Source organism: Argentina silus (assembly GCF_951799395.1).
Source record: "Argentina silus genome assembly, chromosome: 2".
Classification (NCBI taxonomy): domain Eukaryota; kingdom Metazoa; phylum Chordata; class Actinopteri; order Argentiniformes; family Argentinidae; genus Argentina; species Argentina silus.
The window spans coordinates 34,882,702-34,905,045 of NC_139656.1; the positions used below are offsets into that span (position 1 = coordinate 34,882,702).

Here is a 22,344-nt window from a genome sequence, read left to right on the forward strand (position 1 = left end):
GTGTGTGTGTGTGTGTGTGTGTGTGTGGGTGTGGGTGTGTGTGTGTGTTTACAAAAGATGTCCTGTTCAAATACAGGAAACATACAGTTGCATCTAAACAAACAGGCCTCACCAGACAGATGTCATGACAACAAACAGTCGTCTCTCACCTTGAAGATCTAAACTCTCAATCTATTCCACCAATTAAAGGCTTTGCAAACTGTGGCGAACAGCTTGAGCATTCAATCATTCAGCAGAACTGCAGAACTGGTGATCTCTCTGCCAGTTTGTGAAAAGGCGAAATGGTCCTGGTGCCAGAATGGTAACAGCGTCCCTAATCACCATGGTAATTATCTGCAAGGCCGTCTGAGCAGTGTGGTGCCTGTTTTAGCCAATCAAACGTTGATGGAGCACTAACTATTAGGAGGATGGGAAGGATAGATTCAGGGGAGGCTGGTGGAGGTAGAACACCAGGGGAGGCTGGGGGAGGTAGAACACCAGGGGAGGCTGGGGGAGGTAGAACACCAGGGGAGGCTGGGGGAGGTAGAACACCAGGGGAGGCTGGTGGAGGTAGAACACCACCGGAGGCTGGGGGAGGTAGAACACCAGGGGAGGCTGGCGGAGGTAGAACACCAGGGGAGGCTGGCGGAGGTAGAAATCGGAGGACGGGCTCATTGTAAAACATGGAACAGAATTAAGAATGGTATCGAACACACGTTCTATCCCATGCATTACAATGAGCCTGTCCTCCGATTTCTACCTCCCCCAGCCTCCCCTGGTGTCCTCCCTGGAGGGACTGTGGAACACTCACAGGGGAGAAGCTAGAATGCTGTTTGTTGGTGAACTGGTTTTTCAACCATCATTCCTGACAGGAATCTATTTGATTATCACTGCTGTCTCCTTAACCCCAGTTATAACCCCCCTAACCCTCCAATTATAACCCCCCAAACCCCCCAGTTATAACTCCCCTAACCCCCCAATTATAACCCCCCTAACCCTCCAATTATAACCCCCCTAACCCTCCAATTATAACCCCCCAAACCCCCCAGTTATAACCCCCCTAACCCCCCAGTTATAACCCCCCTAACCCCCCAATTATAACCCCCCTAACCCCCCAGTTATAACCCCACAAACCCCCCAGTTATAACCCCCCTAACCCCCCAATTATAACCCCCCTAACCCCCCAGTTATAACCCCCCTAACCCCCCAATTATAACCCCCCTAACCCCCCAGTTCAGACCCTTGCCGTTAAGGTAGGAGCCTGCTAACCACAAGCCCCGCCCACATAGGATCGACGCCACCTGTCGGATGACATGGCCCCGCCTCCCAATTAAACCCCCCAGAAAATCATCCCTTCATGAATATTCATAGCCATTTAATTATCGCTGCCTATTAGGACAGCTGATATGATAATTGATGTCATTATACGTGTGTGTCTGTGTGTGTGTGTGTGTGTGTGTGTGTGTGTGTGTGTGTGTGTGTGTGTGCGTGCGTGCGTGCGTGCCTGCGTGCGTGCGTGCGTGCGTGCGTGTGTGTGTGTGTGTGTGTCGTTTTGAGCAACATCATTCTGTCATTCTAGACAGCGGTTGGAGACGCGGGGAGGATACACTCCTCCAAGTCTTACGACACCGGTTGTAAATTTCAAATCCCGAAGAAGGAGTTGCCTTGGCAACTGAGAGCCGTGTATGATGGGGCGATGGGAATACTGTAGATGTGTGTGTCCTTGGCCCACTGGTTTCATTTGGGTATAAATACAATTAATACACTGCATTCACCATACCCACACTGCTAAAGCCTCTGTTATCTACCGCAGGGGAGGCTAGGGGAGGTAGAAATCAGAGGACGGGCTCACTGCGATGCATGGAATGCAATGAGGAATGGATACTGTTCTCTATTCCATTCCATGTATTACTTTGCGCCCGTCCGCTGATTTCTCCCTCCACCGGCTGATTTCTCCCTCCACCGGCTGATTTCTCCCTCCACCGGCCTGCCAGGACCACAGTCCTGCTCTGAGAGACGACAGCACGTCTACCAGGTGTTTCTACACCGCCAGGCTCATGAAGGGGATTACAACCCCATCCGGTGTGTGATAATGTGTGTTTTCCTCTCTCCATCACTTTGTTTCCTGTGATTCGCTGGCAGGAACAGAATGTCGACAGTGTCAACATCAAAGACGTGTATGCCACAGCACATGTTGTTTAACTGTCAATCAAAGCTGTGGAATAAATGAGAGGGCCGTTGCATAATCGAATGTGTGTCTGTCTCTGCGATGCCAGAGATGCGAAGCCAGCGATGACACCCTCTGTGGTGCTCTGCCGCCATCTGGTGGGCGAACACAGGAAACGCAGGCACACTGTAGTTTAGTGAGGTGCGGGCTGGCAGGTGAAACGTCATGGAAAGAACGAGAGACACACACATTCCTGCTCCGATGCTCGTTGGGTATTAAATGTGTTGGCATCGCTGCTGTGGAAATGTTGGTCCAGTCAACAATTAGCATCGGGGCAAGACTCTCTGTCTTGTCATTGGTGGCCTGAGCCTTGGTCCTTTCCTGCCCTGTTTCAGCAACTATGGTGAATGCGTAACCAGACCAGTCCAGTCCAGCCCAGCTCAGCCCAGCCCAGCCCAGCCCAGCCCAGCCCAGCCCAGCCCAGCCCAGCCCAGCCCAGCTCTGTGGTGTAAATGATGGTTAACTGTCTCCTGTATGAATGCATTCCGTTAATTAATATGCATAACAGCAACATGACAACACAGTGGAGAGCCTACCCCCAGCTGTCAGTGTTGATACACACACACACACACACACACACACACACACACACACAGACACACACACACACAGACACGCACATACACGCACACACACACACACACACACACACATACACGCACACACACACACACACACACACACATACACACACACACACACAGACACACACACACACACACACACACACACACAGATGGACGTCATGCAGAGGGATTGCGTACTACAAATTATTGTTTATTTTACCAAAACAATGTCCTCGTCTCTCTCTCTCTCTCATACACACACACACACACACACACACACACACACACACACACACACACACACACACACACACACACACAGCCAAAACGACGTTTGAGTTCATCGTGACGCTTGCATGGACTGATTTTCTTGTTCTATCCAGACACTGTTGAGGGTTGAATGAGGGATGATCCGTTCTGACAACACTGTTATGATTTCATATGTTCATATGAGCTTTCATAGATGAGTGATGAGAACCCCCTCCACCAACCAGCCTATCCTCCACCAACCAGCCTATCCTCCACCAACCAGCCTATCCTCCACCAACCAGCCTATCCTCCACCAACCAGCCTATCCTCCACCTTACCAGCCTATCCTCCACCAACCAGCCTATCCTCCACCTTACCAGCCTATCCTCCACCTTACCAGCCTATCCTCCACCAACCAGCCTATCCTCCACCTTACCAGCCTATCCTCCACCTTACCAGCCTATCCTCCACCAACCAGCCTATCCTCCACCTTACCAGCCTATCCTCCACCTTACCAGCCTATCCTCCACCTTACCAGCCTATCCTCCACCTTACCAGCCTATCCTTCACCTTACCAGCCTATCCTTCACCTTACCAGCCTATCCTCCACCAACCAGCCTATCCTCCACCTTACCAGCCTATCCTCCACCTTACCAGCCTATCCTCCACCTTACCAGCCTATCCTCCACCTTACCAGCCTATCCTCCACCTTACCAGCCTATCCTTCACCTTACCAGCCTATCCTCCACCTTACCAGCCTATCCTTCACCTTACCAGCCTATCCTCCACCAACCAGCCTATCCTTCACCTTACCAGCCTATCCTCCACCTTACCAGCCTATCCTTCACCTCCACCTTACCAGCCTATCCTTCACCTTACCAGCCTATCCTTCACCTTACCAGCCTATCCTCCACCTTACCAGCCTATCCTCCACCTTACCAGCCTATCCTTCACCTTACCAGCCTATCCTCCACCTTACCAGCCTATCCTCCACCTTACCAGCCTATCCTTCACCAACCAGCCTATCCTTCACCAACCAGCCTATCCTCCACCTTACCAGCCTATCCTTCACCAACCAGCCTATCCTCCACCTTACCAGCCTATCCTCCACCAACCAGCCTATCCTCCACCAACCAGCCTATCCTTCACCTTACCAGCCTATCCTCCACCTTACCAGCCTATCCTCCACCTTACCAGCCTATCCTCCACCTTACCAGCCTATCCTTCACCAACCAGCCTATCCTTCACCAACCAGCCTATCCTCCACCTTACCAGCCTATCCTCCACCTTACCAGCCTATCCTCCACCTTACCAGCCTATCCTCCACCTTACCAGCCTATCCTTCACCAACCAGCCTATCCTCCACCTTACCAGCCTATCCTCCACCTTACCAGCCTATCCTCCACCTTACCAGCCTATCCTCCACCTCCACTTGGATTGCTGCTTTTATCATATGGTATGTATATATATATGTAATAATTTTCTCTTTATCCTGACAAACTCCCCAGTCCCTGCCAGTGACAAACATACCCATAACTTGATGCAGCACCACTATTCTTCAAACCAGAGATGGTGCAAAAACTGCATTGCATGTGCTGGATTTGCACCAAACTTAATGCTTTGTAGTAAAACCAAATAAACACATTTCCAGCCACTTTCTTTGCTGTATCACTTGAATTAATTGTTGCAAACACAATTATGGATATGAAATAGATTATTTTCCATTAAGGGATTCTTTTTGGCCACTTGGTTATAGACCAAATTTGTAGAGAGATGATGATGTCTGTGCTTTTTCCTCTCCACCATTCATCTTTGTAGATTTTTGGAAGTCTCCCCAGGCCGCAGGGTCAGATTCCTGAGCAGTTTTGTTCCTCTCCATTTGCTCAGTTTGTAATGACAACCTGATCCACACAGTGAGGAATTGATTCCTATGCAAATCAGACCCTATAAAAACAGAGATATTCATTCCAAAATTACATGAACTATTATCCTTGCATTAAGATGGACTAAATCATAGCAAAGGGTCTGAATACATATGTACATGTATATTTCAATTTTAATACATTTACTGAAATTTCTAAAAAACCTGTTTTCACTTTGAGATTATTATTATTATTATTATTATTATTATTATTATTATTAATATTATTATTGTTGTTATTGTTGTTGTTGTTGTTGTTGTTGTTATCTAAAGGCAGTAGGTTACACTGTTGCCTCTGAGAAAGCCACTTAAACAAAGACCCAAACCATGCCCCCTCTCCCCCCGTCTCCCCCTGTCTCCCCCCTCTCTCCCCCATGTCACCATGGTTCCTCTCCCTAGTTGCTTGGCAACCAGCTCCTCCAGGAAATCCAGGCGCCCACTCTTGGTTTTATAATTAAAGACCCTCAGAAATAATATTTATAGAAGGAAATAATCACAATCGCCTCCTCACGTCATATCTTATTCAACATTTAGTTTCGCAATTACATGTATAAATGAATTCAGTTGAAGCTTTCTATAATTCAGCTGCTTGGTCAGCAGTCTAAAACCCCCTTCCATTGCAGATGGGATTGGGGTCTAAAGACAAAGAGCAGGACTCTCAGTCTCATGAGTCAGTTAGAGAGACAGATAACAACAATAAAGAGTTTGTAAAAGAGCAGCGAGGTTATGTGACTACAGTCATGAGTCACTCTTGGCCGGTCTCCCCGCCTCCACCACCGGTCTCCCCGCCTCCACCATCGGTCTCCCCGCCTCCACCACCGGTCTCCCCGCCTCCACCATCGGTCTCCCCGCCTCCACCATCGGTCTCCCCGCCTCCACCACCGGTCTCCCCGCCTCCACCATCGGTCTCCCCGCCTCCACCACCGGTCTCCCCGCCTCCGCCATCGGTCTCCCTGCCTCCGCCATCAGGCCTCTGCAGCTCATCCAGAACGCTGCCGCCCGTCTGGTGTTCAATCTCCCCAAATTCTCCCATGTCACCCCCCTCCTCCTCACCCTTCACTGGCTCCCGGTAGCAGCTCGCATCAGATTCAAGACCCTGGTGCTCGCCAACCAGGCGGCAAAGGGAACAGCCCCTCCCTACTTTCAAGATTCAAGATTCAAGATGGTTTTATTGTCATATGCACAACAATTACAGAGCAGTCGCTGGCAATGAAATTCTTAAGTCTTGGGCTCCTCCAACAGTGCAATAAGAAGTGTAAATAATAAAAAGAAAAAGAAACAACAACAATAAAAATAGTTACCTAAATACAAAACTAAATAAATGTAAATGTAAATGTAAAATGTAAAAAGTGAAATGTAAACAGACGTTTTTATCCAGATGTCGACTGGTATAAAGTGGCATTTTATAAAGTGGCATGTTATAAAGTGGCATAGTTAAAAAGTGTCATTGTGGTGAGCTAAGTAGCTCAGGAGTTCAACAGTCTTATTGCCTGTGGGATGAAACTGTCCCTGAGTCTGGTGGTGTGAGACCGGATGCTGCGGTAGCGTCTGCCAGACGGGAGCAGCTGAAACAGTTTGTTGCTGGGGTGATGAGGGTCTTTAATAATCCGGTTAGTCTTCTTCCTGCAGCGCTGAGTGTAGAGGTCCTCCATGGATGGCAGCTCCGTCCTGGTAATGTGCTGGGCAGCTTTCACCACCCTCTGTAATGTCTTACGGTTGAGGGCAGAGCAACTGCCGTACCAGGCGGTGATGCAGCCAGTCAGGATACTCTCTATGGTGCACCTGTAGAAGTTGCAGAGTATCCTGGAGTCCATGTTGAACCTCCGCAGCCTGCGGAGGAAGAAGAGCCGCTGTCTTGCCGTCTTTGTGATGGCGTCGGTGTGGTGAGTCCAGGTCAGGTCCTCGCAGATGTGGACCCCGAGGAACTTGAAGCTGCTGACTCTCTCTACTGCCGTCCCGTTGATGGTGATAGGGGCGTGCCCGGCTCCCTGCCGCTTCCTGTAGTCCACAATCAGCTCCTTAGTTTTGCTGAGGTTGAGCTGGAGGTTGTTGTCCTGGCACCAAGATGTCAGGGCTCTCACCTCCTCTCTGTACGCCGTCTCGTCGCTGTCGGTGATCAGGCCGATGACGGTCGTGTCGTCAGCAAACTTGATGATGGTGTTGGAGCTGTGTGTGGCCACGCAGTCATGTGTGAACAGGGAGTAGAGGAGAGGGCTGAGCACGCAGCCCTGGGGTGCGCCGGTGTTGAGAGTCAGGGTGGATGATGTGGCGCCTCCTATCCGCACTGCCTGGGGTCTGCCCGTCAGGAAGCTCAGGATCCAGTCACAAAGCGTGGTGTTGAGCCCGAGGTCCCTGAGCTTCACAGCGAGCTTGGAGGGCACAATGGTATTGAATGCTGAACTGTAGTCAATGAACAGCATTCTCACATATGTGTTCTTCTGGTCCAGGTGGGAGAGGGCAGTGTGGAGGGCGAGGGCGATGGCGTCGTCTGTGGACCTGTTTGCCCTGTATGCAAACTGCATGGGGTCCAGTGAGTCAGGGAGGGAGGAGGTGATGAATGATTTGACTAACCGCTCAAAGCACTTCATGACGATGGAAGTGAGTGCTACTGGTCGGTAGTCGTTGAGGCAGGATGTTTTTGACTTCTTTGGGATGGGGATGATGGTGGACTTTTTGAGACATGTGGGGACCACCGACTGGAGCAGTGACAGGTTGAAAATGTCTGTAAACACACCTGCCAGCTGATCTGCACACACCCTGAGAGCCCGGCCAGGTATGCCATCCGGTCCAGGGGCCTTGTGTGGATTAATCCTTTTGAAGGATTTGCACACATCTGCCCTTGTTATTGCTAGTGTGCAGGGGTCCTGGTCCATCTGTACTTCCTCAGCCGGAGAGTAGCTCTCAAAACGTGCGAAGTAGATGTTAAGGTCATCTGGAAGAGATGGAGACACTTCCTCAGTCACACTCGTAGTCCCTTTAAAGTCTGTAATTGTTCTGAGTCCGGTCCACATGTGCCTTGAGTTGGAGCCTCAAAGTTGGACTCCATTCTGTCCTTGTATTGTCTCTTAGCAATGTCAGTACTTGCAATACTTGCAAGCAATGGTCAGCCCCCAAACCCCCCCGGCCCGATCACTCCGCTCTTCCACCTCGGCTGCCCACCTGGCACCGCCGCCTCTACGTGGATGCAGCGGCCGCGCTACTCGGTCACGGCTTTTCACTGTCCTGGCGCCCCGCTGGTGGAACGAGCTTCCCACCGCTGTCAGGACTGCAGAGTCACTACTGATCTTCCACCGTAGATTGAAGACCCATCTCTTCAGGCTACATCTTAACAGTCCCTCCTAAAGACCTCTTCACCCCCACTACCCCCTTGTACTAACCCTAACTCTAACTCTAACCCTAAAGACGTCTTCACCCCCTGTACAAGTTTTTCTCCTGTTAACATATTTTTTTAAAACTCCTTCTTCTGGCATTACGACTGCCAATGGCCCCTGGTCTGAGCATTGATTACTTTATCTTATGATGACTGTTGGATAGATGATTCACTTACTTAAACAAATGGATTTGTTGTAAGTTGCTTTGGATAAAGGCGTCTGCTAAATGCCATAAATGTAAATGGATGAGGAGAACAGTAGCAGTTTATCTGTCTCTCAGTCTTCATACACACACAGGCCAACCTGTAGACCAGGGGAGGCTGGTGGAGGTAGAACACCAGGGGAGGCTGGTGGAGGTAGAACACCAGGGGAGGACAGGCTCATTGTAATGCATGGAATGAGATCAAACACAGCACAGCACATCACAGTGAGCCTGTATGTGTGTATGAAGGCTGACAGACAGATAATCTGCTGCTGATCTCCTCATCCACGACTCAGGACCGTGGTCTGGATGCCTCGGCCCATAATGCATCTGGGTGTTCCATCGTGGCTCAGCCTGGCTCAACCAATCAGCGAATACCATATCATCGCAAGGTCCCTGGTTGGATTCCGGCCATCTGCATGTCCTCCCTCCTCTCTCTCTCACCCATCCTTCCTGTCAATCTCTACTGTCTCTATTCCAAGAAAAGCAGAAATGCCCTAAAACATTTAAATTAAAATAATAATAATAATCTCTGGGTCATGAGTCAGTCCCCAAAAGGCCTCCAAACTTGGTCTTGTTTGGTCTTAGCCTACTACCTAACCCTAACCCTAACCCTGTTGTAGATTCACTGCCTAGCACCCAAAACAACAGATGGTCTCCACCAAGGACAGAGTCCATAAAACTGTGTTCTGCTCTGGAATAGTTACACCTTCAACCGTGTCCGAGAAAGGTTTGACTCCGGAATCTATTCTGTTTAATAAAAGCCTCAACGTTTGACTGCCCAAAACGTCTCTCCTCCTTCTTCTCGACCCAACAATATGGCCAGCGGAAAGGAGACGAGCATTTCTGTGCAGCGGTCGCCTAAACAGGAACATCGCTTCTTCCACTCCATGAGAACAGAATAGAATATCAAATCAAATCAAACTTTATTGATCATACGCACAGGACACAGATGTAAACGGTACAGTGACCTGTTTGTAACTCTCAACCTCTCTAAGGACAGGAGCAAAAGAGAATAAGAACAAAACACAATAGGCAATAAAGTACGAATAGAATACGTATATTAAAGAATATCTTTAAAGGAAACATTAATTTCCCTGCTACTTAAATGTAATATGCAAATCATCAATCCTTATTCCCTATTATGAGCAGGGCACACATGCTCTGCCTGAGGTCAAAGGTCAGAGAGGCTTCAATACTGCACAGACCTTTGTGACAGACAGGACCTCAGTTGGATTGTTGTTATGAGACATAAAGAATAATACATGTTTATTTTAATTTGGCAACAATTCCAGGTGAACCTCCCAGGCTGCTTCCACTGGGATTCAGACTGGGGAGGCTGGTGGAGGTAGAAATCGGAGGACGGGCTCATTGTAATGCATGGAATGGAATGAGGAACATCCCTGGATTCAGATACAGACAAAACTTAATTGTCCCACTCTTGGACAATTTCGTTTGTAGCAGAATAAAAGACATTGCACATAACACCTTACAAATAACAGGATATAAAAAACACAAACAAAATAGAATATGCATACAGTATACAAACATAACAATGAAGTGCAGAATCAGTGATAAGCGCGTTGGGGCAGGTGGGGGCTTCGCTGTGTCCTTCGCCTGTAGTTTAAACGTTAATCATTAAATAACGCCTCCGCTAACCGTGTGTTTTGATCCCTACAGGGACCCGTCCGCTCGTTCTACTTCCATTTCCGTATTGATGTTTATTTTTTCGGGTTGAAATGCATTCTGGGACTTGAGTCCAGTTCTCTCTCGTCATCATTGTGCTGCCGCCGTGACGCCGAAGCCCAGCGACAGCGCTTGTTCTGGGTTCCTCTGAGCTCGTCTCGGTGTCGCCAGAGCTTTTCTACCGACGTCCTTCTGATCGGACTGAACCGGCTGAAGTGGAGCGGATGGCGGAGGGCGGCGGCGGCGGCGGGGGCGGCGGCGGCGGCGGCGGGGGCGGCGGGGGCGGCAGCGCCGTGAACCTCCCCCCGGGAGACCCGCAGCTCATCGGTCTGATCGTGGAACATCTGAAGAACCGAGGCCTGTTCGACGAGTTCCGGAGAGACTGTCTGGCAGACGTGGACACGAAGGTGGAGGAACCTGACCCTAACCCTAACCCTAACCTTTACCCTAACCCTAACCTTTACCCTAACCCTGACCGTAACCTTTACCCTAACCGTAACCCTGACCCTAACCCTGGTAGCCAGTCCAGCATGGTCTCTGTCTAGTTAATGTCTCACCTTTTATTCAGCTAACGACCGGGAGTGACCCTTAACCTCTTCAGCCGGACGGGCCCACCACCGGGCCCAAGTTCTGCTTTCACTAGATTATTGATGACTTTCTCTCTTCTAGTGTAGTATGTTATTCTGAACTAAAATCTGAGCATGATCCACACATTTACATTTATGGCATTTAGCAGACGCCTTTATCCAAAGAGACTTACAACAAATACATTTGTTTAAGTAAGTGAATCATCTGAACATCAGTCATCATAAGATAAAGTAATCAATGCTCAGACCAGGGTTAGGGGTTAGACACCAGGGGCCATAGGCAGGAAAAATGTATTTATTAACAGGAGGGAAACTTGTACAGGAGGGTAGTGGGGGTGAAGAGGTCTCTAGGGTTCGGGTTAGTACAGGGGGGTAGTGAGGGTGAAGAGGTCTCTAGGGTTAGGGTTAGTACAGGGGGGTAGTGGGGATGAAGAGGTCTCTAGGGTTAAGGTTAGGGTTAGTACAGGGGGGTAGTGGGGGTGAAGAGGTCTCTAGGGTTAGTACAGGGGGGTAGTGGGGGTGAAGAGGTCTCTAGGGTTAGGGTTAGTACAGGGGGGTAGTGGGGGTGAAGAGGTCTCTAGGGTTAGGGTTAGTACAGGGGGGTAGTGGGGGTGAAGAGGTCTCTAGGGTTAGGGTTAGTACAGGGGGGTAGTGGGGGTGAAGAGGTCTCTAGGGTTAGGGTTAGTACAGGGGGGTAGTGGGGGTGAAGAGGTCTCTAGGGTTAGGGTTAGTACAGGGGGGTAGTGGGGGTGAAGAGGTCTCTAGGGTTAGGGTTAGTACAGGGGGGTAGTGGGGGTGAAGAGGTCTCTAGGGTTAGGGTTAGTACAGGGGGGTAGTGGGGGTGAAGAGGTCTCTAGGGTTAGGGTTAGTACAGGGGGGTAGTGGGGGTGAAGAGGTCTCTAGGGTTAGGGTTAGTACAGGAGGGTAGTGGGGGTGAAGAGGTCTCTGGGGTTAGGGTTAGTACAGGAGGGTAGTGGTGGTGAAGAGGTCTCTAGGGTTAGGGTTAGTACAGGGGGGTAGTGGGGGTGAAGAGGTCTCTAGGGTTAGGGTTAGTACAGGGGGGTAGTGGAGATGAAGAGGTCTCTAGGGTTAGGGTTAGTACAGGGGGGTAGTGGGGGTGAAGAGGTCTCTAGGGTTAGGGTTAGTACAGGAGGGTAGTGGGGATGAAGAGGTCTCTAGGGTTAGGGTTAGTACAGGGGGGTAGTGGGGGTGAAGAGGTCTTTAGGAGGGACAACATCTTCAAGGTGTTAACTATCAAAAGGCATCGTCGGTTTGCATCTGATCGTCATGTTTCTAATGTTAGAAGCAGGTTAGTTTGGGTCTGGTTTTCAGGCGGAAAATACGTCAAATAAGGGATTCAGTTGAAGAGGTTTTAAGTCGGTATCGTTGCCTTACACTTTGTCCCGCTGTCATTGTTGTCGTTGACAGCCTGCCTACCAGAACCTGCGGCAGAAAGTGGATAACTTCGTCTCGACCCACCTGAGCACTCAGGAGTGGAACCCGTCCATCAACAAGAACCAAGTCAGGAATGGACTGAGACAGAGTGTTGTACAGTAAGTACAGTTACATCTGTTATCACACAATATACAGCCTTTCATTCACAGCGGTCCTGGTAACAGTATTGACCCTGTGGTGTGTTAGGTCAGGGGTGGTATGGTAACAGTATTGACCCTGTGGTGTGTTAGGTCAGGGGTGGTCTGGTAACAGTATTGACCCTGTGGTGTGTTAGGTCAGGGGTGGTCTGGTAACAGTTTTGACCCTGTGGTGTGTTAGGTCAGGGGTGGTCTGGTAACAGTATTGATTCTGTGGTGTGTTTGGTCAGGGGTGGTCTGGTAACAGTATTGACCCTGTGGTGTATTAGGTCAGGGGTGGTCTGGTAACAGTATAGGTTCTGTGGTGTGTTAGGTCAGGGGTGGTCTGGTAACAGTATTGACCCTGTGGTGTGTTAGGTCAAGGGTGGTGGGGTCTGGTAACAGTATTGACCCTGTGGTGTGTTAGGTTCAGGGGTGGTGGGGTCTGGTAACAGTATTGACCCTGTGGTGTGTTAGGTCAGGGGTGGTCTGGTAACAGTATTGACCCTGTGGTGAGTTAGGTCAGGGGTGGTCTGGTAACAGTATTGACCCTGTGGTGTGTTAGGTCAGGTGGTCTGGTAACAGTATTGACCCTGTGGTGTGTTAGGTCAGGGGTGGTCTGGTAACAGTATTGACCCTGTGTGTATTAGGTCAGGGGTGGTCTGGTAACAGTATAGGTTCTGTGGTGTGTTAGGTCAGGGGTGGTGGGGTCTGGTAACAGTATTGACCCTGTGGTGTGTTAGGTTCAGGGGTGGTGGGGTCTGGTAACATTATTGTCCCTGTGGTGTGTTATGCTCATGGGTGGTGGGGTCTGGTAACATTATTGTCACTGTGCTGTGTTAGGTCAGGGGTGGTGGGGTCTGGTAACAGTATTGACCCTGTGGTGTGTTAGGTCAAGGGTGGTGGGGTCTGGTAACAGTATTGACCCTGTGGTGTGTTAGGTTCAGGGGTGGTGGGGTCTGGTAACATTATTGTCCCTGTGCTGTGTTAGGTCAGGGGTGGTGGGGTCTGGTAACAGTATTGACCCTGTGGTGTGTTAGGTTCAGGGGTGGTGGAGTCTGGTAACAGTATTGACCCTGTGGTGTGTTAGGTCGGGGGTGGTGGAGTCTGGTAACAGTATTGACCCTGTGGTGTGTTAGGTCGGGGGTGGTCTGGTAACAGTATTGACCCTGTGGTGTGTTAGGTCAGGTGGTCTGGTAACAGTATTGACCCTGTGGTGTGTTAGGTCAGGGGTGGTGGGGTCTGGTAACAGTATTGACCCTGTGGTGTGTTAGGTCGGGGGTGGTGGAGTCTGGAGTAGATCGGATCATCACCCAGGTGGTGGATCCTAAACTCAACCACATCTTCAGACCTCACATCGAGAACGCCATCCACGACTTCCTGGCTGCCGAGAAGGGGGAGGAGCCTCCATCTGGTAACCCCGCCCCCTCAGAGGCGGAGCAGCCAGACGTTCCCGGCAACGTCGTGACCACCGGACCCAAAACACCGTGAGGTCAGTTGGATGATCTGATAGGCTGTCCTCGATGAAGTCTGTATGTCTAGGACTAGGCTTAATCTGTGTCCTCTGTACGCGATGAAGTCCGTATGTCTCGGACTACAGCTGAATGGAGACATAATGGGGGACGTCACCGTTTACGATCGCTAGAAAAAGTGAATCTGAGCGGTAGCTAACAAACAGGAACTATGTTGTGATTTTGGCCCAAGGTTGACTAACCTGGCAGGTGAGGTAACCTGACTGGGATGTACAGCTACTGCGCTGACCCTAACCCTTTTACGGCAGGTCCAGAGAGTGACGTCTTCTGCTCGGTCCAGAGATCAGGAGCCTCCGGCTGATGACACGACCGCAGAAGACGGGCTGTTGCACAAGGGTTTGCACTTCCTGCTTGCTGCCCAATGAGGAGACACCAAGCCAAGGCTTCGAGCTGCCAATCAATGCTGGACATGTGACCTGTTCAATGCAGGAATCTGAGGACTGGTTCCCGAGACAGATTAAAACTAGTCCTGGATGCTTTTTAGTCTAGGACGAGGCTTAATCTGTGTCCAGGGAACTGGACCTTAGTGTTCTGAATGGCATTGTAACGTCACCAGTCACCAGTCACCAGTCATCAGAGCATCAGTGAGTCACCAGTCATCAGTCACCAGTCATCAGTCACCAGTCACCAGTCATCAGAGCATCAGTGAGTCACCAGTCACCAGTCACCAGTCATCAGTCACCAGTCAGTCAGTCATCAGTCACCAGTCATCAGAGCATCAGTCAGTCACCAGTGAGTCATCAGTCAGTCACCAGTCAGTCAGTCATCAGTCACCAGTCAGTCACCAGTCAGTCACCAGTGAGTCACCAGTCATCAGTCAGTCAGTCAGTCATCAGTCACCAGTGAGTCACCAGTGAGTCACCAGTGAGTCACCAGTCAGTCACCAGTCAGTCACCAGTCAGTCACCAGTGAGTCACCAGTCACCAGTCAGTCAGTCAGTCACCAGTCAGTCACCAGTCAGTCACCAGTCATCAGTCAGTCAGTCACCAGTCATCAGTCAGTCATCAGTCACCCATCAGTCACCAGTCAGTCACCAGTCATCTCAGAGGGAAGGCACGTCTTCTTAGCTTGAAAGGAAACTTGTTTGGACTTGAATAAAAACAGAAATGTCTTCTCTTTTTTTATTCTTCTCATATTGATAAGCCATTATTGTTTGTTATGTTGACTTCCTGTTTACCTTGTTTAGAACTTTAGAGTGTTTTGACACTTGTTTTGTTTTGTTTTTGCGGTGAATATTGTAAATAAATTTGGGAGAATACCGGTTTTGAAACTGAATGAATAAAGAATTGTTTTTCTGCTCTTGCTATGGTTCCTTTTCACTCAGTGAGATGACATCATCTTGTAGGGTTCAGTATGACATAATCTCACAAACAGACAGGCAGGTAGACACACAAACAGACAGACAGACAGGCAGGCAGGCAGGTAGACAGACAGACAGACACACAAACAGACAGGCAGGTAGACAGACAGACAAACACAAACAGGCAGACAAGCATATGAACAACGCGTTCAGTAGTTAATACAAATCCTTTTTGGACCAGCAGCTTGCCGTCCAGACATGGCGTCTTCCTCGGACGTCCACGTCCGGATCTGCGGACAAGAAATCATCAAATATGATCTGGAAATTAAAGCCATCATTCAGGTACTTATTGACAACTATCTTCATGAGTTATTAAAAAATGTGCTAATGTGTCATTTTTAAGGATATAATGTAGTTGTCAGCCATGTGAATATTCTTTCGCTACTGCTACGACAGCAGCTGACTGATCCGGTTGTTGTTTGAGATGATCTGTTTTTATCAGATAACAGCTGTTATATAGTTATACATCAGATAACAAACTGTTATATAGTTATACATCAGATAACAAACTGTTATATAGTTATACATCAGATAACAAACTGTTATATAGTTATACATCAGATAACAAACTGTTATATAGTTATACATCAGATAACAAACTGTTATATAGTTATACATCAGATAACAAACTGTTATATAGTTATACATCAGATAACAGCTGTTATAGTTGGACATGAACCAGCTACTTAATGAACTAACTAACCAGCTACTTAATGAACTATCTAACCAGCTACTTAATGAACTATCTAACCAGCTACTTAATGAACTAACTAACCAGCTACTTAATGAACTAACTAACCAGCTACTTAATGAACTAACTAACCAGCTACTTAATGAACTAACTAACCAGCTACTTAATGAACTAACTAACCAGCTACTTAATGAACTAACTAACCAGCTACTTAATGAACTAACTAACCAGCTACTTAATGAACTAACTAACCAGCTACTTAATGAACTAACTAACCAGCTACTTAATGAACTATCTAACCAGCTACTTAATGAACTAACTAACCAGCTACTTAATGAACTAACTAACCAGCTACTTAATGAACTATCTAACCAGCTACTTAATGAACTAACTAACCAGCTACTTAATGAACTAACTAACCAGCTACTTAATGAACTAACTAACCAGCTACTTAATGAACTAACTAACCAGCTACTTAATGAACTAACTAACCAGCTACTTAATGAACTAACTAACCAGCTACTTAATGAACTAACTAACCAGCTACTTAATGAACTAACTAACCAGCTACTTAATGAACTAACTAACCAGCTACTTAATGAACTATCTAACCAGCTACTTAATGAACTAACTAACCAGCTACTTAATGAACTAACTAACCAGCTACTTAATGAACTAACTAACCAGCTACTTAATGAACTATCTAACCAGCTACTTAATGAACTAACTAACCAGCTACTTAATGAACTAACTAACCAGCTACTTAATGAACTAACTAACCAGCTACTTAATGAACTAACTAACCAGCTACTTAATGAACTAACTAACCAGCTACTTAATGAACTAACTAACCAGCTACTTAATGAACTAACTAACCAGCTACTTAATGAACTAACTAACCAGCTACTTAATGAACTAACTAACCAGCTACTTAATGAACTAACTAACCAGCTACTTAATGAACTAACTAACCAGCTACTTAATGAACTAACTAACCAGCTACTTAATGAACTAACTAACCAGCTACTTAATGAACTAACTAACCAGCTACTTAATGAACTAACTAACCAGCTACTTAATGAACTAACTAACCAGCTACTTAATGAACTAACTAACCAGCTACTTAATGAACTAACTAACCAGCTACTTAATGAACTAACTAACCAGCTACTTAATGAACTAACTAACCAGCTACTTAATGAACTAACTAACCAGCTACTTAATGAACTAACTAACCAGCTACTTAATGAACTAACTAACCAGCTAGCTGCAGCCTAGCTCTGGTTGACATTGCACATCTGTTAATAATAATCCTGCTGCTAGATCGATCTGTATTATTATTATTATTATTATTATTATTATTATTATTATTGTTGTTGTTGTTGTTGTTTTTATGACTTGTATAATTGTTTTATTAGCTTGTTATCTTTACTCATTCTGTTGTTGCTGATGTTGAGAGACGTGGTTGTATTGTGTACTTGTACTCAAGGTAATGACAAATGAACTGGAAGTTGACCTGTCAGTTAACCAGCTAGCCTAGCCTAGCCTAGCCTAGCCTAGCTCTGGTCCAGGGCAAAACATCGCCTCTTGACGACCCGTCACTTCTCTGGAGACTCTGCAGTAAAGGTCACTTACTTAAGTACTGATGTTGACGGGGCCTGACAACCTGTTGGTGTGTGAAAGAGTCTCACGTCTCCAAACTAAAATAAAAGAGAATCCTAGTTCCTAACACAGGAAGACCAGGGCTTCTTCCAGCCATGCAGCATGGAGAGCTGTGGATGAGGGATAGCTGAATGTGTACCATAATGAACTGGCTTTCCTGCTGCTGTCTTGACTTGAGCAGGACATCCGAGAATGCCCCGGGCCGCAGAGTGTCCTGATGGACCTGAACGCTGTGGTCAAAGACAAGTTCAATCAGCTGAGACTGAGAATCCAGGTTTGATGCATTTAATGCAGCATACTATATATATATATATACACACACACACACACACACACTCTCTCTCTCACAGTCTCTCACACACACTCACTCTCTCACACACACACAGTCTGTCTCACACACGCTCACTCTCTCTCTCTCACACTCATACACACACACACACACACACATAACATTATAACACCTGTCCTCCCATTGATCAGTAAATGTTTCCAAATCTAGTGTAGTCGAGTAAAAACACTCATTGCGTGTGTGCGTGCGTGCGTGCGTGCGTGCGTGCTGTAGCTGACGGTCTGAGGTTGTGTATCAACAGAACATGGAGCAGATGGCCAAGGAGCAGGACAGAGAGACAGACAAACAGGCCATCCTGACTGACACAGAGAGCCAGCGAAGGCAGATGCTCAGGTAGGAGAAAAGACACACACACACACAGTCACACACACAGTCACACACACAGTCACACACACAGTCACACACACATATACAACGTTACCTGTTGTCCCTCCTTGCCTCTTTGTTGTTGTTAGATAGATTGGTACTTTAAGGCGTTACAGCAGCTCACATCATAAACAACAACAGCAAAATAAAGTGACAATAGAATACAATAAAATAGACATCTGAACATTCTATACAGTAAAAACAGTCCAGTGTGATTTAACATCCCCCAGCCTGACTCTGATCACCCCGATAGGAGGAGGAGGAGGAGTAGTAGTAGGAGGAGGAGGAGGAGGAGGAGGAGGAGTTGTTGTACAGTCTTATTGCTGCAGGCAGAAAAGATCTCCTATAGAGCTCAATCTGATCTACCAGGGGAGGCTGCTGGAGGTAGAGATAAGAGGACATGCTCATTAATGCACGGGTGTTTGATACCATTCCTCATTCCCCCCCCCCCCCATGCATTACAATGAGCCCGTCCTCCGATTTCTAGGCTAGAGGATTGGGACGCATCGTTTCCTTGTTGTGTTCACGTTGTCCTGATGTTGTCCTGTCGTCCCAGTAACCAGACGGCGTGGCGGAAGGCCAACCTGGCGTGTAAGCTGTCCATCGACTCCCTGGAGAAGGAGGAGCTGCTGTACGGGGGAGATGCCTCCGTCAGACAGAGGTCAGTCACCTGCTACTGGAGGCTTCACTAGGTGGGACTCTGTTGTCATTCTTAGGAAAGGAAAAACCTCCCTCCCTCCCTCCCTCCCATAGGAAGCCCACCAAGGAGACGCTGGTCCAGACGTCCAGTGACATCACAGAGAGTCTGATGAGCATCAGCAGGATGATGTCATCGCAGGTGCAGCAGAGCGAAGAGACGATTGACTCTCTGGGTAAGAGACAGCCTGGCCAACCAGGAAGTGCTTCTCTGCCCTTCTGTCTCCCGCTCCCCCTCCACAGACGTTGAAAGCTCAGGACTGGCGTAATCATGGGCTCTGACACCAAATCAAATCAATGTTAATGGTCATTTACACAACAGAGGACACCATGGAATGAAATGATTTAGGATCTGCAACTCCTCAACAACTCAACTATCAGACAATATCAGGTTGCAGTGATGTCATAATAATACAAGAGGGAAGAAAACAATAATAATAATAGAAGCAATGTGCTGCACACAAAAGGTCAATAATTATTATTATTATTATTATAATAAGTAATAAAATAACAAGTGAATAGCCAAGTTGATGAGAAGCAAACATGACAGCAGCCATCTTGTCAAGATCCCTGCTGTCAGGTCCATGGTGGGGAGGGGGAGGGGGGGGGTGGGGGAGTGGACTAGGGAGACGGTAGAGAGCAGGGAAGCAGGGTGTGGACTGAGCTTGAAGCATCAGCTGTTGAGCTGTATGAGATCACGGTCCAGTCTGGTGTTGATCAGGGCTGTTGAGCTGTATGAGATCACGGTCCAGTCTGGTGTTGATCAGGGCTGTTGAGCTGTATGAGATCACGGTCCAGTCTGGTGTTGATCAGGGCTGTTGAGCTGTATGAGATCACGGTCAGTCTGGTGTTGATCAGGGCTGTTGAGCTGCCTTGGGTTGTTTCCATGGCCTGATTGCATTTCTGCAAATGACTTTCTGATCAAACTGAATGATTTGTCGTCTTTTTCATCCTTCAGCTGTGTTGATCATGTTTTCTTATCTCTCTTCTCTTCTCCCTCCCCCCTCAGCCACCTCCTCTAGAACAGTCGTAGAGACAGGTGAAGAGTTCAAGGCGATGACGGGGACCATCCACCTGGGCAGGAAGCTGATTCTGAAGTACAACCGGCGCGAGCTGACGGACAAGCTGCTGATCTTCCTGGCTGTTGCGCTCTTCCTCGCCACCGTCCTCTACATCCTGAAGAAAAGACTGTTCCCCTTCATCTAAAGACTCTTCCCCTTCATCTAAAGACTGTTCCCCTTCATCTAAAGACTGTTCCCCTTCATCTAAAGACTGTTCCCCTTCATCTAGAGTCACAGTTGTAGGTCTCCCATCATACCCTCTCTCGTGAAACATCTGGCCCAACATTTTAGCTCCTCATGATTTTTGTCTGTCATGTCAATAAAGTTTCCTAGTTATTTCCTCCTCTTCAACGCGTCCTCCCCTTGCATGTCCACCTGACGCCCACTAAACAGCCTCCACCTCTGTCCCACAGACAGCAGTAGTACTGTAGCAGGGGAGGCTGGTGGAGGTGGAAATGGGAGAATGAGCTCATTGTAACACACGTTTGATCCCATTCCTTAGTCCGTTCCATGCGTTACAATGAGCCCCTTCTCCCATTTCCACCTCCACCAGCCTCCCCTGTATTGTAGTATAGTATCTGTTCTGGGGGAGGGGCCAGGGGTGTTCTAGGGGAGGGGCCAGGGGTGTTCTAGGGGAGGGGACTCAACGATGTTCGCCGTTCTGTCTCTGGTGGCTGGCTGCCTCTGAATCATGTGCTCATGCAGAAACACAACAGCTGATGTCCGACACGGCACGTCCATTTCAGAGGATGGATTATTATTTGGGAGGATGTTGTTGTTGTTGATGTTTGGAATTTCAAACTGAATTTCGCCTTTCGCCGCAGTGGCCAGAGGTGGCAGATTCCCAACACACTTCCGCCCTGCTCCTTTAAAGGCATGCTAGCTTACATGTCATGTTACAGAAAGTTACAGATGATAGAAACCAGTTTTATTTCAGTGATGGTTTGAGGTTAACAAAGCATGTTGTTGTGTCTCTAACACTACTATTCCAGGAACAGCGTGTGACATACAAACCACCACTAGATGGCGGTAGACAACAGGCTGGTTTACATTATGGTGAATGTGATTTGGGCAAATTTTAAATGAATCCAATTAAAGTATTTTGCACAATAATAACTGTCAATTGCTCTGTTCACTTCAAAGTGTGTGTGTGAGTGTGCGTGCGTGCATGCGTAATCTGAGTGGTCAGACTGGTCATACTCCTGGCTCAGTGAGATGAGTGTTAAATTATTATGATGAATATGTCAGTGCTCATACGATATTTACATTTATGGCATTTAGCAGACGCCTTTATCCAAAGAGACTTACAACAAATACCTCACCAAGTCAATTTCCTGTATGTGCAAATATACTTGGCCAAATAAAATAATTCTGATTCTGATTCTGATTTGTCTAAGTGACTGAATCATCTATCCATCAGTCATCATAATCTTTTTAACAGAAATTAGACAGATATTAGCCAGAAACTGACAGACTAACCAATCCCACTTATTCTACCAAAAACTGACAAAGTAACCAACAAATCACACTTCATTCAAATACAGAAGGGATTTTACTCAGCCAATCCCGAAGACACAGAAGATTCACAGCTCTAGACAAATATACCTAGCTGCCTGTCATCCACACTTGATGCAGACCAGGCCTGCTCTGTCCTCTCCCTCCCGCTCCCTGATGAGGGTTCGGTTGTTGTGTTATCCTCCCTAAAACTGTTTAGCAGCAAGAGATCATTAGGAAAACAACCTTCAGGAAATATTATATTTAGATATTTTACCAGGGGAAGCTAAGCTCTTTTTACGTTCATTTTGATAACACGTTTAATTGTGACTCCACCAATATTGTTTGTTAAGATAGGCAGATAAGTAGGAGGTTACTGTTACTAATTGATTTATTAATTACCATTAATTGATTACAAAAAGACAACTCAAAACATGTATTGCACCAGAATCTTTACAGGGCAAGACAAACCTGATGATGTCATAGTGACACCAAAACTGGGTGGAGCACAAGTTATGATGATGCAATAATGCAATAGTCCTACTTATGTCAAGGTTCAGTACAGGTGTCTTTCACACAAGCTCTGGTTGTGTCCACATACTCATACTTAAGACAGTGTGGTCTAAGTTCTCTCTGGGTCAGTCACAAAGTGACGCGAGGGTCTCCTCTAAGGAGAAACTCACACCTAAGGCGACCAGCAAGACCAGGAAAAAGAAGGCTACCTCTTCAGCACTGGCGATTTTTCAGCTGCTGTCTTTGTTAACATGCTGTGGA

At 47.5% G+C, this 22,344-nt stretch overlaps 2 protein-coding genes across 3 annotated transcripts; both read left to right on the top strand.

The window, feature by feature from the left end:
• Positions 1 to 10,425: 10,425 nt before the first annotated feature.
• bod1 (biorientation of chromosomes in cell division 1) lies at positions 10,426 to 15,193 on the top strand (the record flags this gene model as incomplete). 2 transcript variants are annotated; one of them, XM_083696823.1, is made up of 4 exons in its annotated part: positions 10,426 to 10,608; positions 12,217 to 12,341; positions 13,634 to 13,851; positions 14,064 to 15,193. In XM_083696823.1, 3 exons carry the CDS (start codon positions 10,426 to 10,428, stop codon positions 13,848 to 13,850), a joined length of 525 nt encoding a protein of 174 aa, XP_083552949.1. In that variant the 3' UTR covers position 13,851; positions 14,064 to 15,193. The 2 variants fall into 2 exon arrangements, with proteins under 2 accessions (XP_083552949.1, XP_083552948.1); XM_083696822.1 differs by having other exon boundaries at positions 14,140 to 15,193.
• A 244-nt stretch (positions 15,194 to 15,437) lies between these two features.
• On the top strand, positions 15,438 to 20,422 carry bnip1b (BCL2 interacting protein 1b). The gene is made up of 6 exons (XM_083689067.1): positions 15,438 to 15,533; positions 17,786 to 17,878; positions 18,195 to 18,286; positions 18,876 to 18,980; positions 19,073 to 19,191; positions 20,025 to 20,422. The coding sequence occupies exons 1-6, from the start codon at positions 15,450 to 15,452 to the stop codon at positions 20,219 to 20,221; spliced, it is 690 nt and encodes a 229-aa protein (XP_083545193.1). The 5' UTR covers positions 15,438 to 15,449; the 3' UTR covers positions 20,222 to 20,422.
• Positions 20,423 to 22,344: the final 1,922 nt, after the last annotated feature.